The following is a 24,242-nucleotide window of genomic DNA, read 5'->3' on the forward strand; positions in this document are numbered from 1 at the left end:
ATGAGCCACCATGACACAGCTAATACACTCCCATGTTGATGCCTATATTCATCCACTGTTTTCTCTGGTGTTTTTTATGCTGGCTTCACCATCTGTGATGTTCTCTTGCCATGACTTCTAATTGCCATGTACTATATACTTAGAATTTAGATAATTCTTTGTAGAGAAACTGTATAACTGCACAGTTGTAAGTCAACCTAACCTTGAAAAAAGAAAAAATTTTATGGTCTCATATTTCTTTTCACTGATGACTGAATCCCAGTGTTTCACATAGTGCTTGGCATGTGTACAGCACTCAGTAAATACTTGAATGAATAATACTGACTTTGGAATGGAACCTGGGTAAACTAGCTAGTTGGGTCATTGGTGGAGAATTCAGCTTTGAGAAAAGCCAAAGAGACAAAGGCTGGACTAACATGTTTCAATCGCAAGGAGGAATAGAAAAGGCTATGCGAAGGCAGATAGAAGAACAAAGTGAATGTCCTCACCTGGACCTGCCCACCTATCTCTATAGTGTTTATTGTGATCAGTCAGATAGGAAACATGGTGGGAACAAAGTATGCTAGTAATCCACAAGTTGAATATATTTCATTTTAGCTTGATAATATATTAATAATGGAAAGAGAAAATTATGGAAAATTGTGTTGCCCTCTCGTATTTTTCTTATCCCTTATATTAGCCTAGTGTGAAATAATCACTAAAATTTTCTAGTTGAACTATCATCAGAATTGTAAGAGAACTATTGATTATTTTAGTAGAACATTCTGATATCATTGAAATTGGATAGTAAAAGATGGTTCTCATTCAGAGTTAATTCAGCATCTTAATACTACGCAGAGTGCATAAGTAGTATTTATGATCACTGATATAAGTTGTAAATAGTGAATACAAGGTGGAGAGCAAAAGATAATAAGAGATATATATTACTTATTTTTAGGTAACATTTCTGACAAGTATTGCCGGATCATATTTTGGTGAATTCTTTTTTCTTTTTGCCAGTCCTGAGACTTGAACTCAGGGCTTGGGTACTGTCCTTAGACATTTTTGCTACTTGAATAACAACAGCATTTCCAGCTTTTTCTATGTATGTGGTACTGAGGAATCAAATCCAGGGCTTTGTGTATGCTAGGCAAGCACTCTACCATTAGGCCATTTTCCTGGCCCTGTGAATTCTTTCAGTTGAATTTTCAATAATGTGATTTTTTAAAAAAGTTGTGGGGGCACATGCCTTTAACCCGAGCTATTCTGGTTCGAAGCCAAATTGGGCAAAAAAAACCCCTGTGAGATTCTTAGGTTCAGTAAACCATTTAAATATCGGAAGTGGTGAGGTGGCTCAAGTGGTAGAGCATTAGCCTCCGAACAGCACCAGATCCTAAGTTCAAGACCCACCACTTCAAAAAAAAAAAAGTTTTTTAAATTTAAAAATACAAAGCTGGGCACAGTGGCTCACACTTGTAATCCTCACTGCTCAGAAGGCTAAGATCTGAGGATCGAGGTTCAAAGCCATCCCAGGCACAAAAAGGACTTGAGACTCTTATTTCCAATTAACCTCTAGAGAATGGGAAGTGGGGCTTGGCTCGAGGGTGGAGCAGTAGCCTTGAGCTGAAGACCACAGAGACAGCACCTAGGCTGAGTTCAAGCCCCATGACACACACACACACACACACAAAAATACATGTATTTTCATAAAAACATGAATATGAAAACTACATTTGGTTTGAATTGCTTTTCCTGTTAATTTTTGTATAGGTTTTATATTGTTAATTTAAATAGCTTTAAATAACTTGCTAGTTTAATTCAAGAATGTGGTTGCGGGAGACCATGAAGAGCTTGCTTCTTTTTACCTTCAATTCATTGTTTATAAAACAGGAATAATTCTACTTAATGTATAAGAATGAATAGCCTTCTTGATTAATGAATACGGTAAAGCTTGGAAATAAAGAAAATGCTCCAATGATGTGGACAATTGTTTCAGATTGCAACAACTCTTGGTGACATATATCACTTTATGAATGGCACATTTTTTGGTGTTCAGCAAAAGATTTTATTAAAAGACAAAAGTCTCTGGGAAATAACTGTCGAATCACTTAGATACCTGACAGAGAAAGGACTCCTACAAAGAGACACTGTTTGTAATTCTGAAGAAGAGTTAGAATGCAATTTCCAAATTACAAAATTGGGAAGAGCTTCTTTTAAAGGTAAGAATTTCCTTAAGCCTAATTATTAATCTAATAAAATATATTGGAAAATAGAAATTAAATTGTTCTCTTTGTATTTGTGTTCATCTTATAGCACTAATGTCATAAGCTGATAAGCTATGTCAGCTTAAATTGAAAACTATTTCAAATTATAAGTAATTAAAATACGGTACAAGGGGCCAGGAATTTGGCCTAGTGGTAGAGTGCTTGCCTGGCATGCACGAAGACCCGGGTTCGATTCCTCGGTATCACATACATTAAAAAAAAAGCTAGAAGTGATGCTGTGGCTCGAGTGGTAGAGCATCAGCCTTGAGAAAGTCCAAGGATAGTGCTCAGGCCCGGAGTTCAAGCCCCATGACTGGGGAAAAAAAATACGGTACAAGTATATATAGAGATGAAGTTTGTCATTCCTCCTTTGATGTCCCTCCTTAGAAACCACAGATTTTAATATCTTCCCCAGTATAACAGTTTGTAGAATGTCTTTTCTTCTCCATACATTTCATTTCAGTTCATAATACATACATATATACAATTTTAAGTTTTTGCTATAAACAAGTCATTTATATTGTTCTAGAATTTTCATTTTGGTTTAATATAACATGCAAATTATTCTATTCTTGAATGAAGACATTCTTTTCTTTATTGTACTTGTCCTGGAGCTTTGAACGTATACTTTTCTTACTTTCTTGCTTTCTTTTTTTGTTTTCTTTACTTCTCTTCCCTTCCCTTTACCCCCAGTTCTAAGACTTGAACTCAGGGACTGTGCACTGTCCTTAAGCTTATTTTGCTCAAGGCTAGCACTCTACCACTCGAGCCACAGCACCACTTCTGCCTTTTCTGTTTATGTGGTACTGAGAAATCGAACCCAGGGCTACGTACATACAAGGCAAGCATCCTACCACTAAGCCATGTTCCCAGCCCTTGCTTAGCTTTTTCAAGGCTTGGCACTCTGACAGTTGAAACAGACCTCTACTTCCAGCTGTTTGTTCATTAATTGGAGATAAGAATCTCCAATCTGCCTGGGGTAGCTTTGATCTTGAGATCTCAGGCTCCTAAATAGCTAGGATTACAGACATGAGCCTGGGTACATAATGAATCACTTAACAAAAAATAATTCATGTCTATTATTAAAAAGAGAACTAAGTGCTAGGAGTTTGGCCTAGTGGTAGAGTGCTTGCCTAGCATGCACGAAGACCCAGGTTCGATTCCTCGGTACCACATACATAGAAAAAACCTAGAAGTGGTGTTGAGGCTCACGTGGTAGAGCTCTAACCTTGAGAAGATCCACGGACAGTGCTCAGGCCCTGAGCTCAAAAACAGAACTAGGAATGCTTTTAAGCCCCCAACTCCTGTTCCATTTCCACTCTATCAGGAAATGCTGTGATAACAGTTGGATGTGTGCCCTTCCACATAGAGTCATGCACTGCATAGTGACGTCCTTGTCAACAGTCAGCAACAGCCAGCCACGCACACAACCATGGTCCCAAAGAGATGGCATCCCCTCATGGAGACATTAGCCATTTTAAATGTTAACACAGGACAAAATGCATCCTTGTCCTCAAGTGGCATGACTCTTTATGTGTACATATGTGATTGTATATGTAGGCATTTGTTTTTTTTTAATTTTTAAATGTTGTTATTATAAAGGGTATATACAGAGGAGTCATGATTAAATAAGTCATATCATGAGTACATTTCAGACAATGTCACCCCTTTCCTCTCTCCCAGTTTTTGCCCCCTCTCCCCACCCATAAGTTAGTGTTTCAACCTCAGTAATTTAGACATCCATAATTGGATACAACAGTTTATTTAACCATCCATCTATTAATGGATGTTTTCATTGTTTCTGATTATAAACATGAATGTATAAAAATCTTGATTTATGTATTTTGGGTAAATACTGAAACATATTTCTTGGGTAGATTCTCAAAATAGTTGGACCAGATTTTAAGGACTTTTTACTATATTTAGGTAACTTAATTTAAGGCTGGGAATAAAAGTCAGTGATAAAAGTGTTTGTATGACATGCATGAGGCCTTGGGTCCAATCTCCAACAGTGCCAAACAACAAAAAATAACAATTGACAAAGGACTGAGCATTTAGCTCAGTGACAGAACATCTTTCTAACATTGAACCTCAACACTACAAATAAAAACTAAATGAACCAGACTTTATTTAAAATCACTTCTCTCTCCCTCTAGTAATAATGAGAAAAATGAAATGTTTGTATCTTTCTTTTAGGAACTATAGATTTGGCTTATTGTAACATCCTCTACAGAGACTTGAAGAAAGGTCTTGAAGGACTTGTACTTGAAAGCCTTCTTCATCTAATCTACCTAACAACGCCCTATGATATGGTTTCTCACTGTGACCCAAATTGGATGATATACTTCAGGCAGGTGAGACTGTAAGATGTCTCCATTAGGCTACTTACTTTGTCTTTTGTTGTTATTGTTGTTGCTTTTGGTGGTCCTAGGTACTATCCCTGAGTCTCTGTGCTCAAGGCTAGCACTCTACCATTTGAGCCCACTTCTGGCTTTTTCTGTTTATGTGGTACCTTTATGTGGAATCCAAACGAAGGCTCCGTGCATGCTAGGCAAGCACTCTACTGCAAAGCCACATTCCCAGCTGTAGGCTACCTTGTTAAACATGAAATTATTTTTGTCAATTTTTTTGTCTATTGAATTATATTTAGAATTGTCTTTTTTTCTTCTCTGTTAGTATATGTTTATTGTACAAAATAATGGGTTCCATGTTGACATTTCCATATATGTATATATAACATAGTAACATGACAGCATTTTTATTTATTGAACTTAAATACTATTTCTCTTTTAAATATAAGCATATTCTGTGTTGGAGAGAGACAGATAGTCAGAGAGATTATTCCACAGGCAGTTTTATTAACATTTAATAACAAGGCCTTATAGTACATAAAGCAAATGGTACATATTTTGCTGATGATTTGGTATAGTTATGTGAAATTGATATCAGAGCAAAGCATGATGATGCATCAAACCTGCTAATTATATCTGCAAAGCAATATTTATTTTATAGCCAGTAGCAAGGTGAAACTGGCTATACATTAGCAGAATGACTGGAGTACAGTATAGTATGACTTTTCTGTAATTGGATGATTGAATGCATATTAGAGAAAAACAATATCCCCACTACTCCCAGTAATGGGAATTAAACCCAGGGCCTTCCAATACTTAGTTAAGTGTGTGCTCTACCACTCTGCTATACCTCTGTTTCCCTGCAGACATTTTTTTAGCCTTAGGAAATGAACATCTTTTATAATACCACAGTTTAAAGTCATTGCTACAAATCTTTAAAGTGGTGTTTTATAATGCTTTCAAAACATTTCCCTCTTCCCAGTTACCCCCAGTATTAAATATAATCACATAGTCCATGAAAACTAGTACTTGTGTAACCCAGTGATGGAGATGCATTGCTAGCCAATTTTATCATTGTGCAAACAGTCCTTTGGGACCACTATGATATACATAATAAGTATTAGCTAAAGCATGAAGCATCAATTTGCTGCATATGACTATAATTCTTTTGATGTAGAATATTTACAGTAATTTTGGAACTTTCAATATTTGTTCATTTATGTCATTTTTGTATCCCTTAACATCATGAAAATGTGATCTCATTGTAAATACTGGATTTGACTAAAATGACAGATTTTAAAAAAATATTAATTTCAGTTTTTGCATGTATTTGCTCTTTATTTAGTTTAATCAACTCACTCCTGCAGAACAAAATGTAGCTTCTCTTCTTGGGGTCTCTGAAAGCTTTATTGGGAAGAAAGCATCAGGTCAAGCCATCAGGAAGGTACTACAGTCTTTTTTCCTTTTACATGATAAACTTCAGTTCATTCAGAAAATATTATGTCTTCTCCATTATTGTGCTGATCTTTTTGTTTCACATTCTTTTTCTTTTAATTAGTATTATTCTCATTTTGTTATTTGAAATGTACCTCTACTGAGCATCATGGTACAAACTTGTAATCCCAGCACTCAGGGCTGGGAGCAGGCAGAAAGAACACATTCAGGTCAACTTGCATTACATGAGGAAACTGTCTTTGAAGGAATGATTGTTTAAACACCAGAAATGTGCAGCTTTTTAGAAACTTTCTAAATTTCAGTTAAAAGGCATGAAGCAAAGTCTAAGACATACACTAATAGTAAAAGAAATAGAAATGATGCTTTAGTAACCACCTTCACCTTTTTTAATGTCATTTTTTCCTCACTTTTTTTGTCTTAGTTTCTTTTGTAACCAAATTAATTGAAACTGAATAAATCTGTCATTTCCCACTGTATCTTTGTGTGTGGGGGTGGGGGTGAGTGGTGTGTGTGCAGTGTGGGTGGTGTGTGTGCAGTGTGGGTGGTGTGTGTGTGTGTGTGTGTGTGTGTGTGTGTGTGTGTGTGTGTGTGTGTGTGGTACTGGGTCTTATTTGAACTCAGAGCCTCAAATTTAATTAGCTGGTGCTTTATCACTTGAGCCACACCTCCAGGCCTGCTTTTTGCTAGTTGTTTGAGAAATGGAGTCTCACAGATTGGCTGGCTTCAAACTTGGGTTCTCCAGATCTCAGCCCCCTGAGGAAGTAGAACTATAGGCATGTGCTGCCAGTGCCCAAGTTCCCCTTGTATCTGTTAACTTATGGAGGCAATGCTTATTTCATTCTCAAAAATAAATGAAGCTGTTTACTTTCATTTACAACGAATGACGCAACTGTTTCAACTATGGCCATATCAAAAAGTTTTAAAAATGTCATACTTAAGCATTCATATTATTACACGTTTTAGACTGAGTCTTTTACCTTAGAAATAACTCTGTTATTTAGACTTTCAGTTTTATATTGTGTTTTGTTTAGTGACAGGGTCTCATTGAGTAGTCCTTATTGGCTTCAAACTTAGAATCCTCCTTTTTCAGCTTTCTAAGTACTGAGATTATAGGCTTTTTATATGTTTGACAACCATATTTTAATTTAATTAAATTAATTTTTAATTGTCATATTTTATTTCTTTATTATAAATTTTATTATCAGGGTGAGATATAGAGTGGTTACAGTTAAATTCATAAAGTAGTGAGTACATTACTTCTTGAACATTGTTACCCCTTCCCATCTTTTGTTCCTACTTTTCCTCCTCCCACCTCCTCCCAAATTGTAAAGTTCATCCTTTGTCTTTTATATCACCATCTTGCTTTTCCCCTTTCCTTATCTGATTCAAATAAACAAGTAAATGTGTATGCAATACAATAGGAACCAAAGTCAGATACAGCAGCAACAGATAATAAACCTTAAGGGAAAAAAGAGAAAGAAAAAAAAGAATAAAGAAATAAGTTCACATAGTACAACAACATCCACAAGGATAAATCTCTTGTTTCCCTGTCCTGGAGTTCATTTTGCTTAGTCTCATCCTTTATGGCCATATGCATATAGCTTGCCCCTCAGTAGATGAATGGATCAAAAAGATTTGGTATATATACAGAATGGAATTCTCTGCTGCCATCAGAAAGAATGCTGTATTTGTAAGGAAAGGGAAAAAACTCATATTAAGTGAAGCAAGCCAAAGGAACAGAGTGTCCCTCATTTGTAATAATGAGATTTTCCTAGCAGAGGCGCACAATAGCTCAAAAATACTTTTTAAATTATATGCCTTTTCCCTGGCAGCATAGCCTAGCATGCATGAAGCCCTGGGCTCAATTCCCCAATACCACATACACAGAAAAAGCTAGAAGTAGTGCTGTGGCTCAAGTGGTAGAGCACTAGCCTTGAGAAAGCCCAAGGTCAGTGCTTAGGTCCTGAGTTCAAGCCCCAGGCCTGCAAATAAATAAATAAATAAATAAATAAATAAATAAATAAATAAATAAAATATCTTTTATGTCAAACTGTCAAACGCAAATCATGATTTGGAACTATTACCAAGTAATAACTTTAAATTTTTCTTAACTTTTTTTAGTATAATATTTTTATTTCAATGTATGGAGGGGTTACAGTTATATTTGCCAGATAGAGGGTACATTACTTCTCACACATTGATATCCCTTCTTGTGTTTTTGTCCCGATTTCCCTCTCCCTACTCCCTCCCTTCATTTTTCCCCTCTTATTTCAAATAAACAAGTAAACATCTATATATTATACCAGGTAACAAAGTGGGATACTGTAACAATATAAGATTAACCAAAGGGCATTGATCCAGAATATAATTTATTACGTTTTGTTACTTTTTTTTTTTTTTTTTTTTTTGCCAGTCCTGGGCTTGAGCTCAGGGCCTGAGCACTGTCCTTGGACTTTCTCAAGACTAGAGCTCTACCACTTGGGCCTCAGCACCACTTCTGACTTTTTTCTATGTACGTGACACTCCGGAATCAAACACGCGTCTTCATGCATGCTAGGCAAGCACTCTGTCACTAGGCCAAACTCCCAGCCCCACATTTTGTTACTTTAGAAAAAATATTTTATTTATTTGGCCTCCTATGTTTCAAGTATGTATATGTGTGTGTCCCATGGTGAAATCTGAATTCAGGACTTTGTGCTTCTTGTTTGGCCTTATTTTTGCTCCTAGCTTCTGCTGTAAGACTTGAACCATGCCTCCAGTTCCAATTTGTTAGTTAAAAAAATTTAGTTTTGTTGTTGTTGTTGCTGCTGCTGCTGCTGTTGTTTTAATGTTTTTGAGACAGAGCCCTGTTATATAGCCTAAACTCAAGGTCCTGCTGATTACATCTTTTTTTAAGTACCTGTATTACAGGTGTGTACCACCATACCTGGCTCAATTTTGTTATATTTTATCTAATACCTGTTAACTGAGTAGTTAAATACTCAGAGAATGATATATGAATTTATCTCATTTAAAGTAAATTTGTTACTGGTTTAATGTCTCATTATTTAACATTCTAAGTAAATACTCTTAGAACAAAAAGCATAGACTGTAGGAATTCTAAAAGAACATGATACTTAAAATCTAATTGATTTCTCCATATTCTCTTTTATATATTTCTTGCAAAAGACTTTAAAATTGACATAGAGCAATTTACTCTATGATAATTATATCATTCTTCTTGGCTTAGGAAATACATTCTAAGCAAAACTTACATTAATTCAATTTATAGTTACTAGTAAAGGTGCATTAAAAATGGGGAATTAAAAAGCTATCTTTTCCTACTTGATATTCAGTTATCACAGGTTTTTTTTTGGTTTTGTTTTTGTTTTTGTTTTGCCAGTCCTGGGCTTGGGCTCAGGGCTTGAGCACTGTCCTTGGACTTTCTCAAGGCTAGCGCTCTACCACTTGAGCCTCAGCACCACTTCCGGCTTTTTGCTATGTATGTGGGGTACTGAGGAATTGAACCCCGGTCTTCGTACATGCTAGGCAAACACTCTACCACTAGGCTAAACTCCTGGCCCCGTTATCACAGGTTTTTTAACTTAATGGTTTTTTGTTTTTTGTTTTCAAATCTCATTTTTCAGTTATTGGTATTGAACTCAGGTCCCTGAGCTTTTTTGCTCAAGACTCTACTACTTTGAGCCACAGTTTCACTTCCTTTTTTTCTGGTGGTTAATTGGAGATAAGAGCCTCACAGACTTTCCTGCTCGATCTGGCTTGGAACTGCGATGCTCAAATCTCAGCCTCACCTGGCCTACCTTAACACTAACACCTGTAATCCTAACTATTCAGGAGGCTTAGATCTGAGGCTCGAGATTCAAAGCTAAAAAAGCATAAAAAGTCCATGAGACTCATCTCCAATTAATCACCAGAAAACCAGAAGTCATGCCATGGCTCAAGGAGTATAATGCTAGCCTTGAGCTGAAGAGCTCAGAGACAGCACCCAGGCCGAGTTCAAGTCCCACAAATGAAAAAACAATAACAACAACAAAAACTATCCATAATGAAGATATAGAATGTAAAACCTGTAACTCACAAGTCTTTCAAAATGTTGCCTTAAGTTCTATTTCAGTCACGAGGAGGATATAATGTTTCCCCCCAACCTGAAGGCCAGCTTAAGCCAGCCTCAAAGTTTTAAACTTCCTGCCTCAGCCTCTAAAGCTGTGTGATTCCAGGCATGTACCACTATCACACCTAGCTAATTTTACACCTTTTATGTTTCTTCCTCTGGAGTTCATCCTCACTTCCTTTTGATTTTAAGCATGAATTAGTTTCGAAGTTAACTTGATACTAGCAATGAGGTATTTTATGCAAAAATATAGTCACTAGATTCACTGGGAAGTGGATGAAATTAGAGCGAATCATGATGAGTGAGCAAAGTCAAGACCAAAGGAACAAAAGGTGCATGGTATCCTTAATATGTGGATATTAAGTCCAAACTGTACAATGGCGATGAGTCAATATTCGGGTACCCAATGTTATGGACATGGTGTTGGAGATACAAACATAACTACATAGACATTAAAAATCTATGATGGGCTGGCTATATACTCTATAGATATAATGTTTTATTACTTATATTAATTTGTATCTATGACATACAAACCCTCAGCTTAATTTTGATTATGTTCTAAAATCTGTGTATGAGTGTTGTATGTAGAGATTCCCTTCTTGAATACTTGTTTGTTAAACATGACATTTGAAATATGATATAAAAACCAATGATAATAAGTTCTTTAATTTAAAAAAAATGTAGTCACTAGATATGCCACTGACAAAGGTAGGTACCCAGAACAGAAGCTGTTAACTACAGGAAGCATTTTTTTATACCTTTTACTATCTTAAATTTGGAAATATTATTTTTCATAACCATGTAGAAATCATAGCATAGCATTTACTCTTTTTGTAAGAGACAGGCTTATTAATCTATCTACATGCATTTGTGTAACATAATCACAGTCATACACACACATGACCAGCTAAGCAGACAGCTCAGTTCAGGAGATCACAAATTGAAATCATTGATTTCTTCAAGAGTCTCTGAGCAATGAGCCATCCTGGACTTCTCTCCTAAGTCATAGCTGTCAGCAGTCCTTGATATTCCCACAACTCTCTCACCTGAGCCTCCATCTATATGTTGCTTAAATCCTGGTGACTTCACTTAAAGACCCTCACCTAACTGCATGTGCCAAGATCCTATTACCAAGTCCACTCACAGAGTGGGTGCCAGGTTTAGGACAACATGAACATTTTTCTTTCTTTAGGATAGTACAATTCTACTATTATATTCCCAGTAGAAGAAAGTTTAGTTTAAATTGGAAACAGTTTAATCACACTCCCCCCACCCCCCCTCTCTCTCACACCAGTCCTGGGGCTTGAACTCAGGGCCTGGGCACTTCATTGTTCTTTCTCAATGCTAGTACTCTACCACTTGAGCCACAGTACTACTTCCATGCTTCATACATGCTAGGCAAACATTCCTCTACTAGGCCACACACCCCACCCCTACAAGTCTCTTCTTTATAGTTGGAAAAATGAGAAATCATTGTAATCTAAAATATGTGTTAAATCAGTTGTTTCTATGAAGTTATTCTCGCCTTGATAACTTGTAGTACAACTTTACTGTCATTCCATCTAACATTGCTTATTTAATTATGTCCTTCTAGAAGGTTGACAAGGATATCGTCAACAGACTCTACCTTTCATTTGTTCTTTATACCTTGCTTAAGGACACTAACATTTGGAGAGTGTCTGAAAAGTTTAATATGCCTCGAGGATACATACAAAACCTGCTTGCTGGAGCTGCTTCATTCTCCTCCTGTGTGTTACACTTCTGTGAGGTAATTCGGATCAATGTGTGCTGATCCTTTGTGGATCTTCTTGTTTTAACTGTTAGCCAATAGGTCAGTATTTTTTCATAGCTAACTTACATTATTTCAAAGCAGTCAAGATTTATTTTAAAATATATCTTTATTTTTTCCTTTTTTATTGTAATTAATAGAAGGGTTACATTATATTCGCCAGATAGAAGGTACATTTCTTAACAATCATTGCTACCCCTTCTCATATTTTTGTCCCCATTTCCCTCCCCCACCCTCTCCCCTCATCTTGTTTTCCCCCTTCCCTATCCTATTTCAAATAAACAAATAAACATATATACAATATATCAGATAACAAGGTAAGATGAGAAATAACATAGTACATTAAGAACAACAGTCACACCTTGTATGACTCTTGTTTCTGTATCTTTATTTTTATATACTTACAAAAGCACCACTGCAATGTGGAAAAGGTACAAAATTACTGATCAACTAAAATATGTAATAAATAGTTTGCCCCACATTAGAGTCACCATTAACAATTATGTTGTCTAGAATGAACTGTTAAAAACAGCCTTTTTCCATAACTAGTTTCTATGTCAGTATCTTTCTTATGAGTGATACCATGTCTTATGTTTGGTTTGGTTTGTAAGTTACCATTTCTAACAGCTACAATGGAACTACTCAGTAATCTCTCTCTCTCTCTCTCTCTCTCTCTCTCTCTCTCTCTCTCTCTCTCTCTCTCTCTCTCTGTCTCTCTCTCTGTCTCTCTCTCTGTCTCTGTCTCTCTCTCTGTCTCTGTCTCTCTCTATCTCTCTCTCCCTCCTCCTCCCTCCCTCCCTCTCTCCTTCCTTCTCTGCTTCCCTCCCTCTCCCTCCATCTTTTCCTCCCTCCTTCCCCTCCCCTCCCCTCCCTCTCCCTCTCTTTCCCTCCCTCTCTCCCTCTCTTCTGTCTCTAGTATATATTAATTGTACAAAAGGGGTTCGTTGTAATATTTTCCACACATTCATATAATATCCTTGATGGAATTCATTCACTCTGTTGTTTTCTCTCCCATCAATATGATGTCATGATTTTTATTCTCCATTCACAAATGGGCTTTTTTTTTCTGGATAATCTTTCTTTTCCTTTGTTTGTAATGGAATTGTGAGGACATGAGCCTTAGAAAACAATCTATATGTAGACCTAGAAAAATAACTATAATTTTGATGACTGATCCTAAGAAACATCTAGCTAACAACCACTGATATATTTTTACTCTTCTTAAGTATTTTTTTCTTTTAAAAATTATGTGAGTAGTATAAAATAGTAGATTGGTTACATGTGAGAATGATTTTTCTTTTTTTTTTCTTTTTTTAAATTTTCATGAGGCTTGAACTTTGGGCCTGGGCACTGTCCCTGAGCTCTTCAGCTCAAGACTAGCACTCTACCACTTGAGCCACAGTGCCACTTCCACTTTTCTGGTGGCTAATTGGAGATAAGAGTCTCACAGACTTCAGGCTGGCTTTGAACCGGAATCCTCACATCTCAGCTTCTGAGTAGCTAGGATTACAGGTGTGAGCCACTGGTATCCAGCCTTGGTGAGAATGGTTTTAACTGCAAATAATAGAAAAAACTCCACAGAAGTTTAACCAGTAAGGAAAAATCCCTGTCTATGTTATAGGAAAGCCAGAACTAAGGCAGGTCCATAGTTGATTGGTTCAGTAGTTCTAGTCAAAGATTGTCTTTTCTTTCATTTCATTTATTGCATTAATGCTTCCTAACTGGTTGCACTATGTCGAGCTACTGTGTCCCTGCATCATATCTTCCCAGTGAGACCGGGTGGAGGGCAACATTAAAAAATACACACTACCATAACAGAAAATTTGAAACTTGTATCAAAGAAGACATATACTCAGGGTTGACAATTACAGATTTCCATTATTTCTATTCATTTAAGTAATGCCATATTGAGCATATGTTGCATTTGAATTTTTCCATATTTAACTTTTTTTTTCTGAATACCAAAGATAGGCACTGGTTTTTACATTACTTGAGAAAAATTATGTCTAGATCCTGAGATTTTGATAAAAATGAAGTTTTTATTTCCTCTGCACATATATGTATGTGTGTGTGTATGTGTGTTCATACATATATATGTACCAGACCTGTGACTTGAACCCAGGGCCTGGGCGCTGATCCTGAGCTTTTGTGCTCAAAGCTAGCACTCCACCACTTGAGCAACAGCTTCACTCTTGGCTTTTTTGGTGATTAATTGGATGTAAGAGTCTTACAGACTTCCCTGGCCAGGCTGGCTTTGAACTGTGATCCTCAGATCTCAACCTTATGAGTAGCCCAGTGCCCAGCCTTATTTTCCAATGTATATTTTTTTTTCTCCATCTAAGATTATTAAGTTTCTCAAAAGACTCTCTGACACTTTTCCTCATAATAAATTTGATCAGAATCATCCTTCATTTCTGGCTTAACTCAAGGAACTAGACATAAAGACTTAAATAAGTCCTTCCCACAAAAGTAAATGGAAATAACTTACAGAGGTTAATTTTTTTGTATTTCTTGTGTTTGGCAGGAACTTGAAGAGTTTTGGGTTTATAAAGCCCTTTTGGTAGAACTTACCAAGAAGCTGACATACTGCGTAAAGGCAGAGCTAATCCCGCTCATGGAAGTGACTGGAGTCTTAGAGGTAAGTAGCTTCCTGGTTTGTCAACCGAGGTTGTTTTGACAAACAGAAAAAGAAAAAGGTTTGCTGTTGTGCAGTCTTACTATAGAACAAATAATAGCAATTACTTATTTGCTATGGAAATTTTTGATTGGTTTGGTTTTATTTTTAATATAAATTGCTGCTATGGCCTCCCAGAAATCCTCTGCCAACCAAGAAGCAGACCTGATGAAAAGACTTGATTGTGGAACATAATAATAGTACTAATAACAGTAAGAGAAAGGGAGTTTCCCCAAGAGTGTGTGCTATCACTTGTACTTAGCTCCTCTTCCTTCCTCTACTCCAGTGACAACTGCTTCGGCCATTTAGACTTGTGGAAGCAAGGGTCATTTGCATTCATTTACTACAGTCTGAAGAAAGAGTTCTCAATCAGTTGCTTTCTGATAGCCATCTGCTTCATTTTTCAGTTCTGCTTCTGTAAACACACACACACATACACACACACACACACACACACACACACACACACACACACACACACACACACACACACACGTGGTCCTCTGAGTTGAGGATGGAAACATTTAACATATTGAACTAGAACTTTTTTTTGTTTGGTTTGTTTTGTTTTGCCAGTCCTGGGGCTTGAACTCAAGAGCCTGGGCTCTCTCCCTGAACTTCTTTTTGTTTAAAGCTAGTGCTATATCACTTGAGCCATAGCTGCACTTCTCAATATTTGTTAGTTTAGTGGAAAGAAGAGACAGACAGATTTTTGAAGGGTCTGACTTCAAACTGCAATAATTTTTTATTTGTTTTGTTTTGTCAGTCCTGGGGCTTGACCTCAGGGCCTGGGCACTGTCTGAGCTTCTTTCCCCATGCCTGATCCTGGGACTTGAATTTGGGCCCTTGGCTCTGTTCCTAAGCTTTTTCCTCAAGGCTAGTATTCTACCATTTGCAGGATAGCACCACTTTGGGCCTTTTCTGATTAGTTTATTGGAGATAAGAGTTTCATAGACTTTCCTGCCCCAGTTGGCTTCCAATTGTGTTGGCTTCAGACTCCTCAGTAGCTAGGATTTCAGGTGTGGCCCTCAGCTGAACATTTTGCTTAGGTTAGTGCTATTTACCTAAGTGCCTTGTTCTTTCTCATTCCTGAGTTTAGTACATATCAACAGGTTTAGCTGCATAAAATCTACTTTAAAGTCAGATTTAAAACACCCAAATACAGCTTAGAAACCTCTTCAAGATTCTGATGTGTTATTTCTTCATATTGAGTTTATTATCTTAGTTTATTCTTACCTCTTGCATGTGGATTTTTTTTTTTTTTGCCCTACCTCAAATTCTGATTCTACTGATTTTTGTAATGCTTTCAGGGTCGAGCAAAACAGCTGTACAATGCAGGTTACAGAACTCTAATGCACTTAGCTAATGCAAATCCAGAAGTATTAATAAAGACCATTGATCACTTATCAAGGCGCCAGGCCAAGCAAATTGTCTCATCAGCAAAGGTAAGCAAGTAAATCATCCTCTAACTTTAAAATGCTTTATAGTATTGCTCCATTTACCTTAGACATCAAAACAAATTTTTTTTTTTTTGCCAGCCTTGGTCTTGAACTCAGGGTCTGGGCACTGTCCTTGGAATTTCTCAATGCTGGCATCTACCACTTGATCCACACACAGTACCACTTTGGCTTTTTCTGTGTATGTGATCCTGAGGAATCAAACCCAGAGCTTCATGCATGTCAGGCAAGCACTCTACTACTGGATCACACTCCCAGCTCCTCAAAACAAAATTGAATGCTGTGTACAGTTACAGACATGAAAGTATCTGTGCTCAGAATTTGGGCTGTGACACAAGCTTTGCTAAGAAAAGGACCTCCTTAAAAATATAGCTGGTTTTCAGCGTTCATTGGAAGCCATTAGGCTCTGCTTCCCCAGAGCCTCTTTAAGAAGTCCTTTCTCAGCACTCTCATCATTTTTTCCTACTCATAAACACATTTGCTGACTGGAAATTACAGCCTCAGAACTCACGGTCCTCTATTTTGGGATGCTTTTCCTCTACAAAGTTCATCCCAATATGCTCAAGTTAAGTTTTTCCTCTTAAACTCCTAGCATTGAATCAGGTCATGGCCCTTTCATGACCATGCTCTCTGGAGCCCAGTCTACTCTTTCTTACTGTAATTATTCACATGTTTGAAAACAGCCCTTACTGCCACTAAGTGTTTCTCTTATTCTAAATAAAGTTGTTAGACTACTCACTCACTCTCCTCTTGCCCTTTGCTAGATGCCATCCAGTTTCCTGCTGCCCCTCTATTCCATGTGGGTAAAGCCATTACAGGGCCATTTAGGCTTATTGCCATCTTGATTGTGATTACGTATTTCCTTTTGGGAAATATTTCCTATGGGTTCCCACCCCTCCAAAAGAACATGTTTCTCTCTCCCCTCTATAACTCCCTATTATATTTGTTTTTATATTGGTGTATGTTTGTGTGTAACTTATAGTGGACTCATTTTGATGACTCCAGTCCTAATACTTTCTGGTACATGCATTGACATAACAGAATTTTAAAACTTCATGGCTTACAACAGTCACTTTATTTTCCTTGTGTTGTTGTTGATTCGAAAGTGTTCAGCTACATGATTCTCTCATTTGGGGTTTCATATAATCACAGCTAGATATTGCCTGAGACTTGTTGTCTAGAAGCTCAACATGGCTGAGTGTCCAAAAGGGCTCCATCACCTGACAGCTGGTAATGCACTGTTACCTGGGCTTTCCATTGGAATAGCTGCATATGGTCTGTCCATGACCATAGGTTTAGTGTCATTCATTTACTTACTGCTGATCTGTGTGGCTCTCATTGCATGTATTGGAAGATTTGTTTTAAATGGTCACCATTGCATCAGATGTTTGAAGGTTTCCTAATTACTTGTTTGTTTTTGTTGGCTTTGATTTTATGCTCTTTTGGTTTTGAGATAGAGCCTCATTGTAGCTCAGGCTGGCCTCAAATGTGCTCATCCTCCTGTTTGAACCTCCTAAGTGTGGGGATTATGGATCTGAACTGTCACACCCAGCTCCTTAACTATATTTTAATTTCTGTTACATAACACTCTGTAATGTTGTGTGCCATCTGATTGGTAGAGTATTTTATTTCACCCTTGTATTTACAACTAATAGCAACATTTTATTCCTGATATTTAGAACAAAAAAGGGAAAGTCATTGTTTCAGGTGCCACGTTTTGTTTTTGTTGTTGTTTTTGTTATTTGTTGTTTGTTTTTGTGCCCTTGCCTCCCAAGTGCTGGAACTACAGCCATGTGCCCTTACACCTGCTATGTGCTATATTTAGAAAGACTATTTTCCTGTGCATTGCTTTTGAAATTAACCATGTGTCTAAGTGCACTATCACATACCTATAACAGCAGCAAACTGAAGTGGAAGGATTGCAAATCTGAGGCCAGGTGGCCTACATAGTAATATTTTGCCTCAAAACAATAGAAAAAGAAAGCGGAAGAGAACGAGGATGAGGTTAATAACTATGTTAACTTTAGTAATTTGAATAAAAGTTAACTTTGAATTACTAATCAGTTTTTAAAAGCATACTAAATTTTGAGAAATAATAAAATGATATAAATGGTCACACTTTTAGGAGCTAATTAAGATTTTGCAAAATTGTGTGAGATTTTATAGATTAAATACTAATTTTGAAGTGGCCAGGTCTTCAGTAAAACAAATCTTTAGATGTGTTAAAACTCCTTTAGTGTAGTGCTCAGCTGAAATTTTAACTCAAGGCCTCAGCCACATTAGTGATATTAATGATTATCACTTGTTCTTTTTTTTTTTTTCTTTTGCCAGTCCTGGGCTTGAGCTCAGGGCTTGAGCACTGTCCTTGTGCTTTCCTCAAGGCTGGAGCTCTACCACTTGAGCTTCTATGTATGTGGTGCAGAGGAATCAAACCCAGGTCTTCATGCATGCTAGGTGAGCACTCTACCACTCGGCCAAACTCCCTGCCCCAATCATTTGTTCTTATATGGTCACTTATTCCATCTCATGATGCTAGTTTTAAGGCCTAGATTATGGATGTCTAAGAATCCGGGTTTCTAGTAGGCAGTGGCATAGTGGGGGCCTCATGACTTTATGTTTTATTGCAGATGCTGTTGCATGAGAAAGCTGAGGCTTTGCAAGAAGAAGTGGAAGAGTTACTGCGACCGCCCTCCGATTTCCCTGTTGTTGAAAAGGAATGAAGTTCTGTGATGCACATTTTCAAATCCAAAATATTTATTACATACACATTTTATTAAAGAAGCTTTAAAATGTATAAATGACAAATATATATTAATTATATGCTGAAAACTGTGGTAGTGCTTAAATCTGTCTTATAATTACCAGAACTTTCCCACTAGTAATCCATCCTTTTCAACAGACAAATTATCTTCCTGCAAAAATTCTTCCTGGACATAGCTCCAACATACCCTTATTGCTGAACCTTTCATCATTCTCTTACACTAGACAGGCTGAGCACACACTCTACCACTGAAATACACTCTAGCCCTCTCTTACATATTTCTTTTTAATTATGGTTTTTTTTTTTTTTGCCAGTCCTGGGGCTTGAACTCAGGGCCTGAGCACTGTCCTTGGGCTTTCTCAAGGCTAGTACTCTACCACTTGAGCCACAGCACCACTTCCAGCTTTTTCTGTGTATGTGGTACCAAGGAATCGAATCATGCATGCTACGCATTCTACCACTAGGCCACACTCCTGACCCTTACCCATTTCTTTTATCAAACCGGACTACTTGAAACCTCAAAACTTTCCCTGAGATGTCCAGACTTCCAAGTCCTAAACTGCTTTATGTTATTGCTAGTAAATGAAAATGTACTGTGGATTTCAAGTGTCAAGTTACAATGTTTGAATGCTATCTATGAAATTGTCTCATATTCATCCTCATACATCTTATAAATGCTTTTTCTCCTCTTCAAGCATCATGAGGTCTCTCATTTATGCCATCCCACCCTGCCCCCAGCTACTAGTTTGCAACCTGGAGAAGGAAACCTTTTTGTTCATTTTTTTTTTTTGATGCCACATGGCATCTGCTATACTTCACTCCACAAATAGGAACCTCTGTGAAAAATGAATGCTACCCTGATTAACAACTTAATATTACCTCTCCCTATCAGAATTATTACTCAAACATAGACTTTTCAGCTAAACCTATAGTCTACGTTCTTCTTGCCTTAGCATTTTAAACTTAAATATTATAGGCATTTACATAGTTCTGTGTGCCAGTAGTTTGTGTGATTTAGCGAATTTCACTCCTTCAACAACCAAGTAATCCCAAGTACTATTATCCTCACAATTAGTTACAAATGAGCCAGGTGTGGTGGCTTATGCCTGTAATCCTACCTACTCAGGAGGCTGAGATCTGAGGATCACAGTTCAAAGCCAGCCCCGGCATTAAAGTCCATGAGACTCTTATCTCCAATTAGCCACCAGAAAACTGAAAGTAGTGCTGTGGCTCAAGGGGTAGGACAGTAGCCTTGAGCTGACGAGCTCAGAAATAGTGCCCAGGCCCAGAGTTCAAGCCCCATGAGCCACCAAAAAAAAAAAAAAAGTTACAAGTGAGAAAGCTGAAACAGAAATTATTTGTCCAGGCCATTGAGTGGTAAAAGAACAGGAATTCAGACCCATGCAGCCCAAGCCTGAAGTCCATGCGCTTGTATAATACTGTCTTGGTAAATGGTGTGCCCGTGTTTTTGCTTCCTACGTGTTACTCTCACCTGACCTTGACCTTCTCCCTAAGATTAAATGCCATTACTGTGCCCCATTCTGCATTGTCTTTACACACATCGAATATGGCATCCTGATGACTCCATAGAATCTTGGGTGCCACTGCACATGTTCCATTTGTACCAGCTACCTTGTCCTTGGTAAAAGCAACTACTGAGGATTTCTCAGAGGTGCTGAGATACTCTGCTTTATGGCATTAGTGCCACAAGAGTCCTCTAAAGAGATGATTCATTTTGTTTCTTAAGTCCTGAGTTCTTGAGGGTCAGGTCGAAGAACTCGTTATTCAATGATCAGTGGTCTTAATGGGCAATTTCTAGCTTTGCCAGTTTCATTTTCCTTTTTTAACTAGGTGGATCCCTTTGTTCTGCAGTGATCTCGTGGCCGGCTCAGTAGATGTGAGACTGCAATGCTGATCTGCTGGCACAGGCAGCATGGGAAGGGTATGCTACAGTCCTCCCGCTCAGTGCGACGGGCCATGCTGCACTTAAGTTTCTCAGCACACGTCTTCATATAAAATGCTTCTGTACAGGAAAAAATTGAGAAAACAACCTGTTGAGACCTCTAGGACATCCTTAGGTTAGATAACAATAGAATTTTGGTACAGTTTTCAAATCGTTTCTTATTGTTGAATTTACCATGCCGTCCCTCAGATGGTGGCTCTTGACTACGTCAGATGCGTGGTAAACCCAGGGCTGCTGGGCAGGATCTTGCCATGCACGGTGCATGGGATGTTGGGTCATATGGGACAGCTCACTCACAGCTGGATCAGATCCCAGATCATGGGCAGACATGGCCCCTGGGACAGCCAGGCCACCATGGCTCCTGCATGGCTCCAGCATGGCTCCAGCATGGCTTCATACCTACAATTTTTTTTGCCAGTCCTGGGCTTGAACTCAGGGCCTGAGCACTGACCTTGGACTTTCTCAAGGCTAGAGCTCTACCACTTGAGCCTCAGAACCACTTCCGGCTTTTTTCTATGTATGTATATCAAGGAATCGAAACCAGGTCTTCGTGCATGCTAGGCAAGCACTTTACCACTATGCCAAACTCCCGCCCCTACGTACTATTTTTGTGTGCAATATTTTTATTTTGTTTACATATCAATCTTGGGGCTTGAATTCAAAGCCTGGATGCTATCCCTGGACTTTTTTGCTCAAAGCTAAAACTAGCACTAGAGCCAAAGGTCCATTTCAGGCTTTTTGATGGTTAATTGAAGATACAAGTCTCACTGACTTTCCTGGCTTCAAACCCCAGTCCTCAGATTTCCTAAGTAGCTAGGATTACAGGCATAGGCCACCAATGCCCTGCTTATTTGCAATAAGATTTGCAATAAAGGGCCGAGAGTTTGGCCTAGTGGTTAAAGTGCTTGCCTAGCATGCATGAAGACCCAGGTTCGATTCCTCGGTACCACATACATAGAAAAAAGCCGGAAGTGGTGCTGAGGCTCAAGTGGTAGGCTGAGGCTCTAGCCTTGAAAAAGTCCAAGGACATTGCAATAAAATCCAATGAGATTTTTCTCCATATCCTATAAATGATAGCTTATGTGAAGTTCCTCATTAATTAAAACAAGAAGAAAGATGTGGGCTGGGAGTTTGGCCTAGTGGTAGAGTGCTTGCCTAGCATGCACAAAGACCTGAGTTTGTTTCTTCAGTACCCCATACATAGAAAAGGCTGGAAGTGATGCTGTGGCTCAAGTGGTAAGAGGTACAGCCTTGATAAAGCCCAAGGACAATGCCCAGGCCCTGAGTTCAAGCCCCGGGACTGGCAAAAAAAGGAGAGAGAAAGAGATGCAACTACCACCAATTGGACATTTTCTCAGGCCTTCCTTCTCCCCTAAAAGTGGACAGAAAATGCATTCTTAAAGAGAAATGCATCAAGTTATGAAAATATAGGCTAATAGCAATTTAAGTATAAAGAATAGATATAATGCTATGTTTCTGTAAGATCACACATAAAATTGGAAACAAGGGCTGGAAATGTGGCTTAGTGGTAGAGTGCTTGCCTAGCATACATGAAGATCTGGTTTCAATTCCTCAGTGCTACAGAAACAGAAAAAGCCAGAAGGGGTGCTGTGGCTCAAGTGGTAGAGTGCCAGCCTTGAGCAAAAACTCCAGGACAGTGCACAGGCCCTGAGTTCAAGCCCCAGGACTGGCAAAAGAAGAAATTAGGAGCAGATTCACAGGTAAGTACTACTCACTGTACTAAATGTATCACTAGCTTGACTCTAAATTCCTACGAGTTATAATAAGTATACTGTCTTCCCTAGAAATAATGAAGGAGTTCAACATTTTGTAGAAATTTGTCAGGCTCAGTGTATTTTCAGTGTATTTTACTGACTCATTTCAATATTTTAGCCGGATGCTGGGCACTGGTGGAAAATAGTGAAATATCTCATCCTTATTTCCTTTAGGAGCAGTAAATCACAAACACAGGAACTATGGAGCCACTGATAAAATGTGACATGCGGTATGAAACAGAAGTGCTCTGGACACCAGAGGTAGACAAGCAGATGAGTCTGAGAGGGCTGTGCTGGATGTTGAAGGACAGGGGAACTGGGCGTGATAGGAATGGAAGAACATTTGCAGAAGATTGCTCTAGTGCTCTTTCAGCAAAGAATACAAAGGAAACCATGAAACATCTGTACACTGGAATTCTTAGAGCAACAAGAAGTCCCAAAGGCACATAGTTTGCATGGAGCCATCTCTGCTTTCTCATCCGGATTCCCCTGTGATCAAGGAATGGCATTTATAAAACTCATGACATGAGAATAATGATGTAATAGTAACGTGGATACAGCCATATGAAGTTTACACTCCCAACCTTGGGCCCATTAGCTCTGTGCTCCACTTATGCTGAGGCAAGTAGAAAGTGTATCTCATCTTTGTCCAAGGTAAACTACAATGCTAGCTTAAAGCACAAAAACCAGTTCGTTCTGTGATAGCCTGCCGAGGGAAGGGGCCTGGGGTAAACTGAGCTCAGGCTCCATTTGTGCAGGGGCACCCGTGTGGAATAAATGGAGCCTTGAGAAAGACTAAGTTTCTTCATTGGTGCTGATCTGGAGATACAAACTGTTCACACTTGAATGACAGGAGGTGAGTTAAAGTACGGTATTCATATTGGGGGCAGGTGTTATATCCCCTGAATGTTGGCATCCCCAAAGGCTCTCATGTCTTTGGGGACAGTTCGGTGTGGTAGAAGATATACATCTCAGAGGGGAAGAAAAAGGATCTACAAATGCAGCTTTCAAGGGCACTCTCTCTGGCAGGGGAGGTTCAGAAACGAGTTACCAAGTTTGGCTGGAAAATAAATCTAATAGCACTGAGCTTTCTCAGGAAGACTAAAGAGAATCTGGAACAATCCTAAGGGTTGAATACTGAGAGTCTTGTTAGTCTCTGAGTCTTTTAGCTGGAGGAATGTGGAAGTGGGAAAAATCATTTTTGCCAAGAGTTTGTGCCAGGCCTGGGACTTGAACTCAGAGCTAGGGTGCTGTCCCTTAGTTATTTTGCTCAAGACAAATGCTCTACCACTTGAGCCATAGCTCTGCTTCTGGCTTTTTCTGGTAGTTAATTGGTGATAAGAGCTCCCAGGGCTGGGAGTGTGACCTAGTGGTAGAGTGCTTGCCTAGCTTGCACAAAGCCCTAGGTTTGATTTTACTCAGTACCACAGACACAGAAAAAAGCTGGAAGTGGTGCTGTGGCTCAAGTGATAGAGCTCTAGCCTTGAGAAAGGACAGTGCCCAGGCCCTGAGTTCAAGCCCCAAGACTGGCCTGAAAAAAAAATCTCACAGACTCCTTTCCAGCTGGCTTCAAACCAGGATCCTCAGATCTCAGCTTTCTGAGAAACTAGGAACACAGGGCATGTGCCACTAGCACCCTGTGAGTTTCTTCTTTATTTCA

At 38.5% G+C, this 24,242-nt stretch overlaps 1 protein-coding gene across 3 annotated transcripts in view; it reads left to right on the forward strand.

Moving 5' to 3' along the window:
* Helq (helicase, POLQ like) overlaps positions 1 to 18,912 on the forward strand; it is a 43,159-nt gene extending 24,247 nt beyond the window's left edge. For 2 of the 3 annotated variants that reach the window (XM_090343290.1, XM_090343292.1), the window contains exons 12-18: positions 1,976 to 2,198; positions 4,440 to 4,597; positions 5,940 to 6,038; positions 11,758 to 11,931; positions 14,477 to 14,590; positions 15,937 to 16,071; positions 18,711 to 18,912. In XM_090343290.1, the coding sequence (XP_090199416.1) occupies positions 1,976 to 2,198; positions 4,440 to 4,597; positions 5,940 to 6,038; positions 11,758 to 11,931; positions 14,477 to 14,590; positions 15,937 to 16,071; positions 18,711 to 18,803 (996 nt within the window). In that variant the 3' untranslated portion in view covers positions 18,804 to 18,912. The remainder of the gene's footprint in view (positions 1 to 1,975; positions 2,199 to 4,439; positions 4,598 to 5,939; positions 6,039 to 11,757; positions 11,932 to 14,476; positions 14,591 to 15,936; positions 16,072 to 18,710) is intronic. The other variant, XM_090343293.1, reaches the window with a different exon arrangement.
* The last annotated feature ends 5,330 nt before the right edge of the window (positions 18,913 to 24,242 follow it).

The sequence above is a fragment of the Megascapheus bottae genome, chromosome 13 (assembly GCF_031878675.1).
Source record: "Megascapheus bottae isolate mThoBot1 chromosome 13, mThoBot2.hap1, whole genome shotgun sequence".
Lineage (NCBI taxonomy): Eukaryota > Metazoa > Chordata > Mammalia > Rodentia > Geomyidae > Megascapheus > Megascapheus bottae.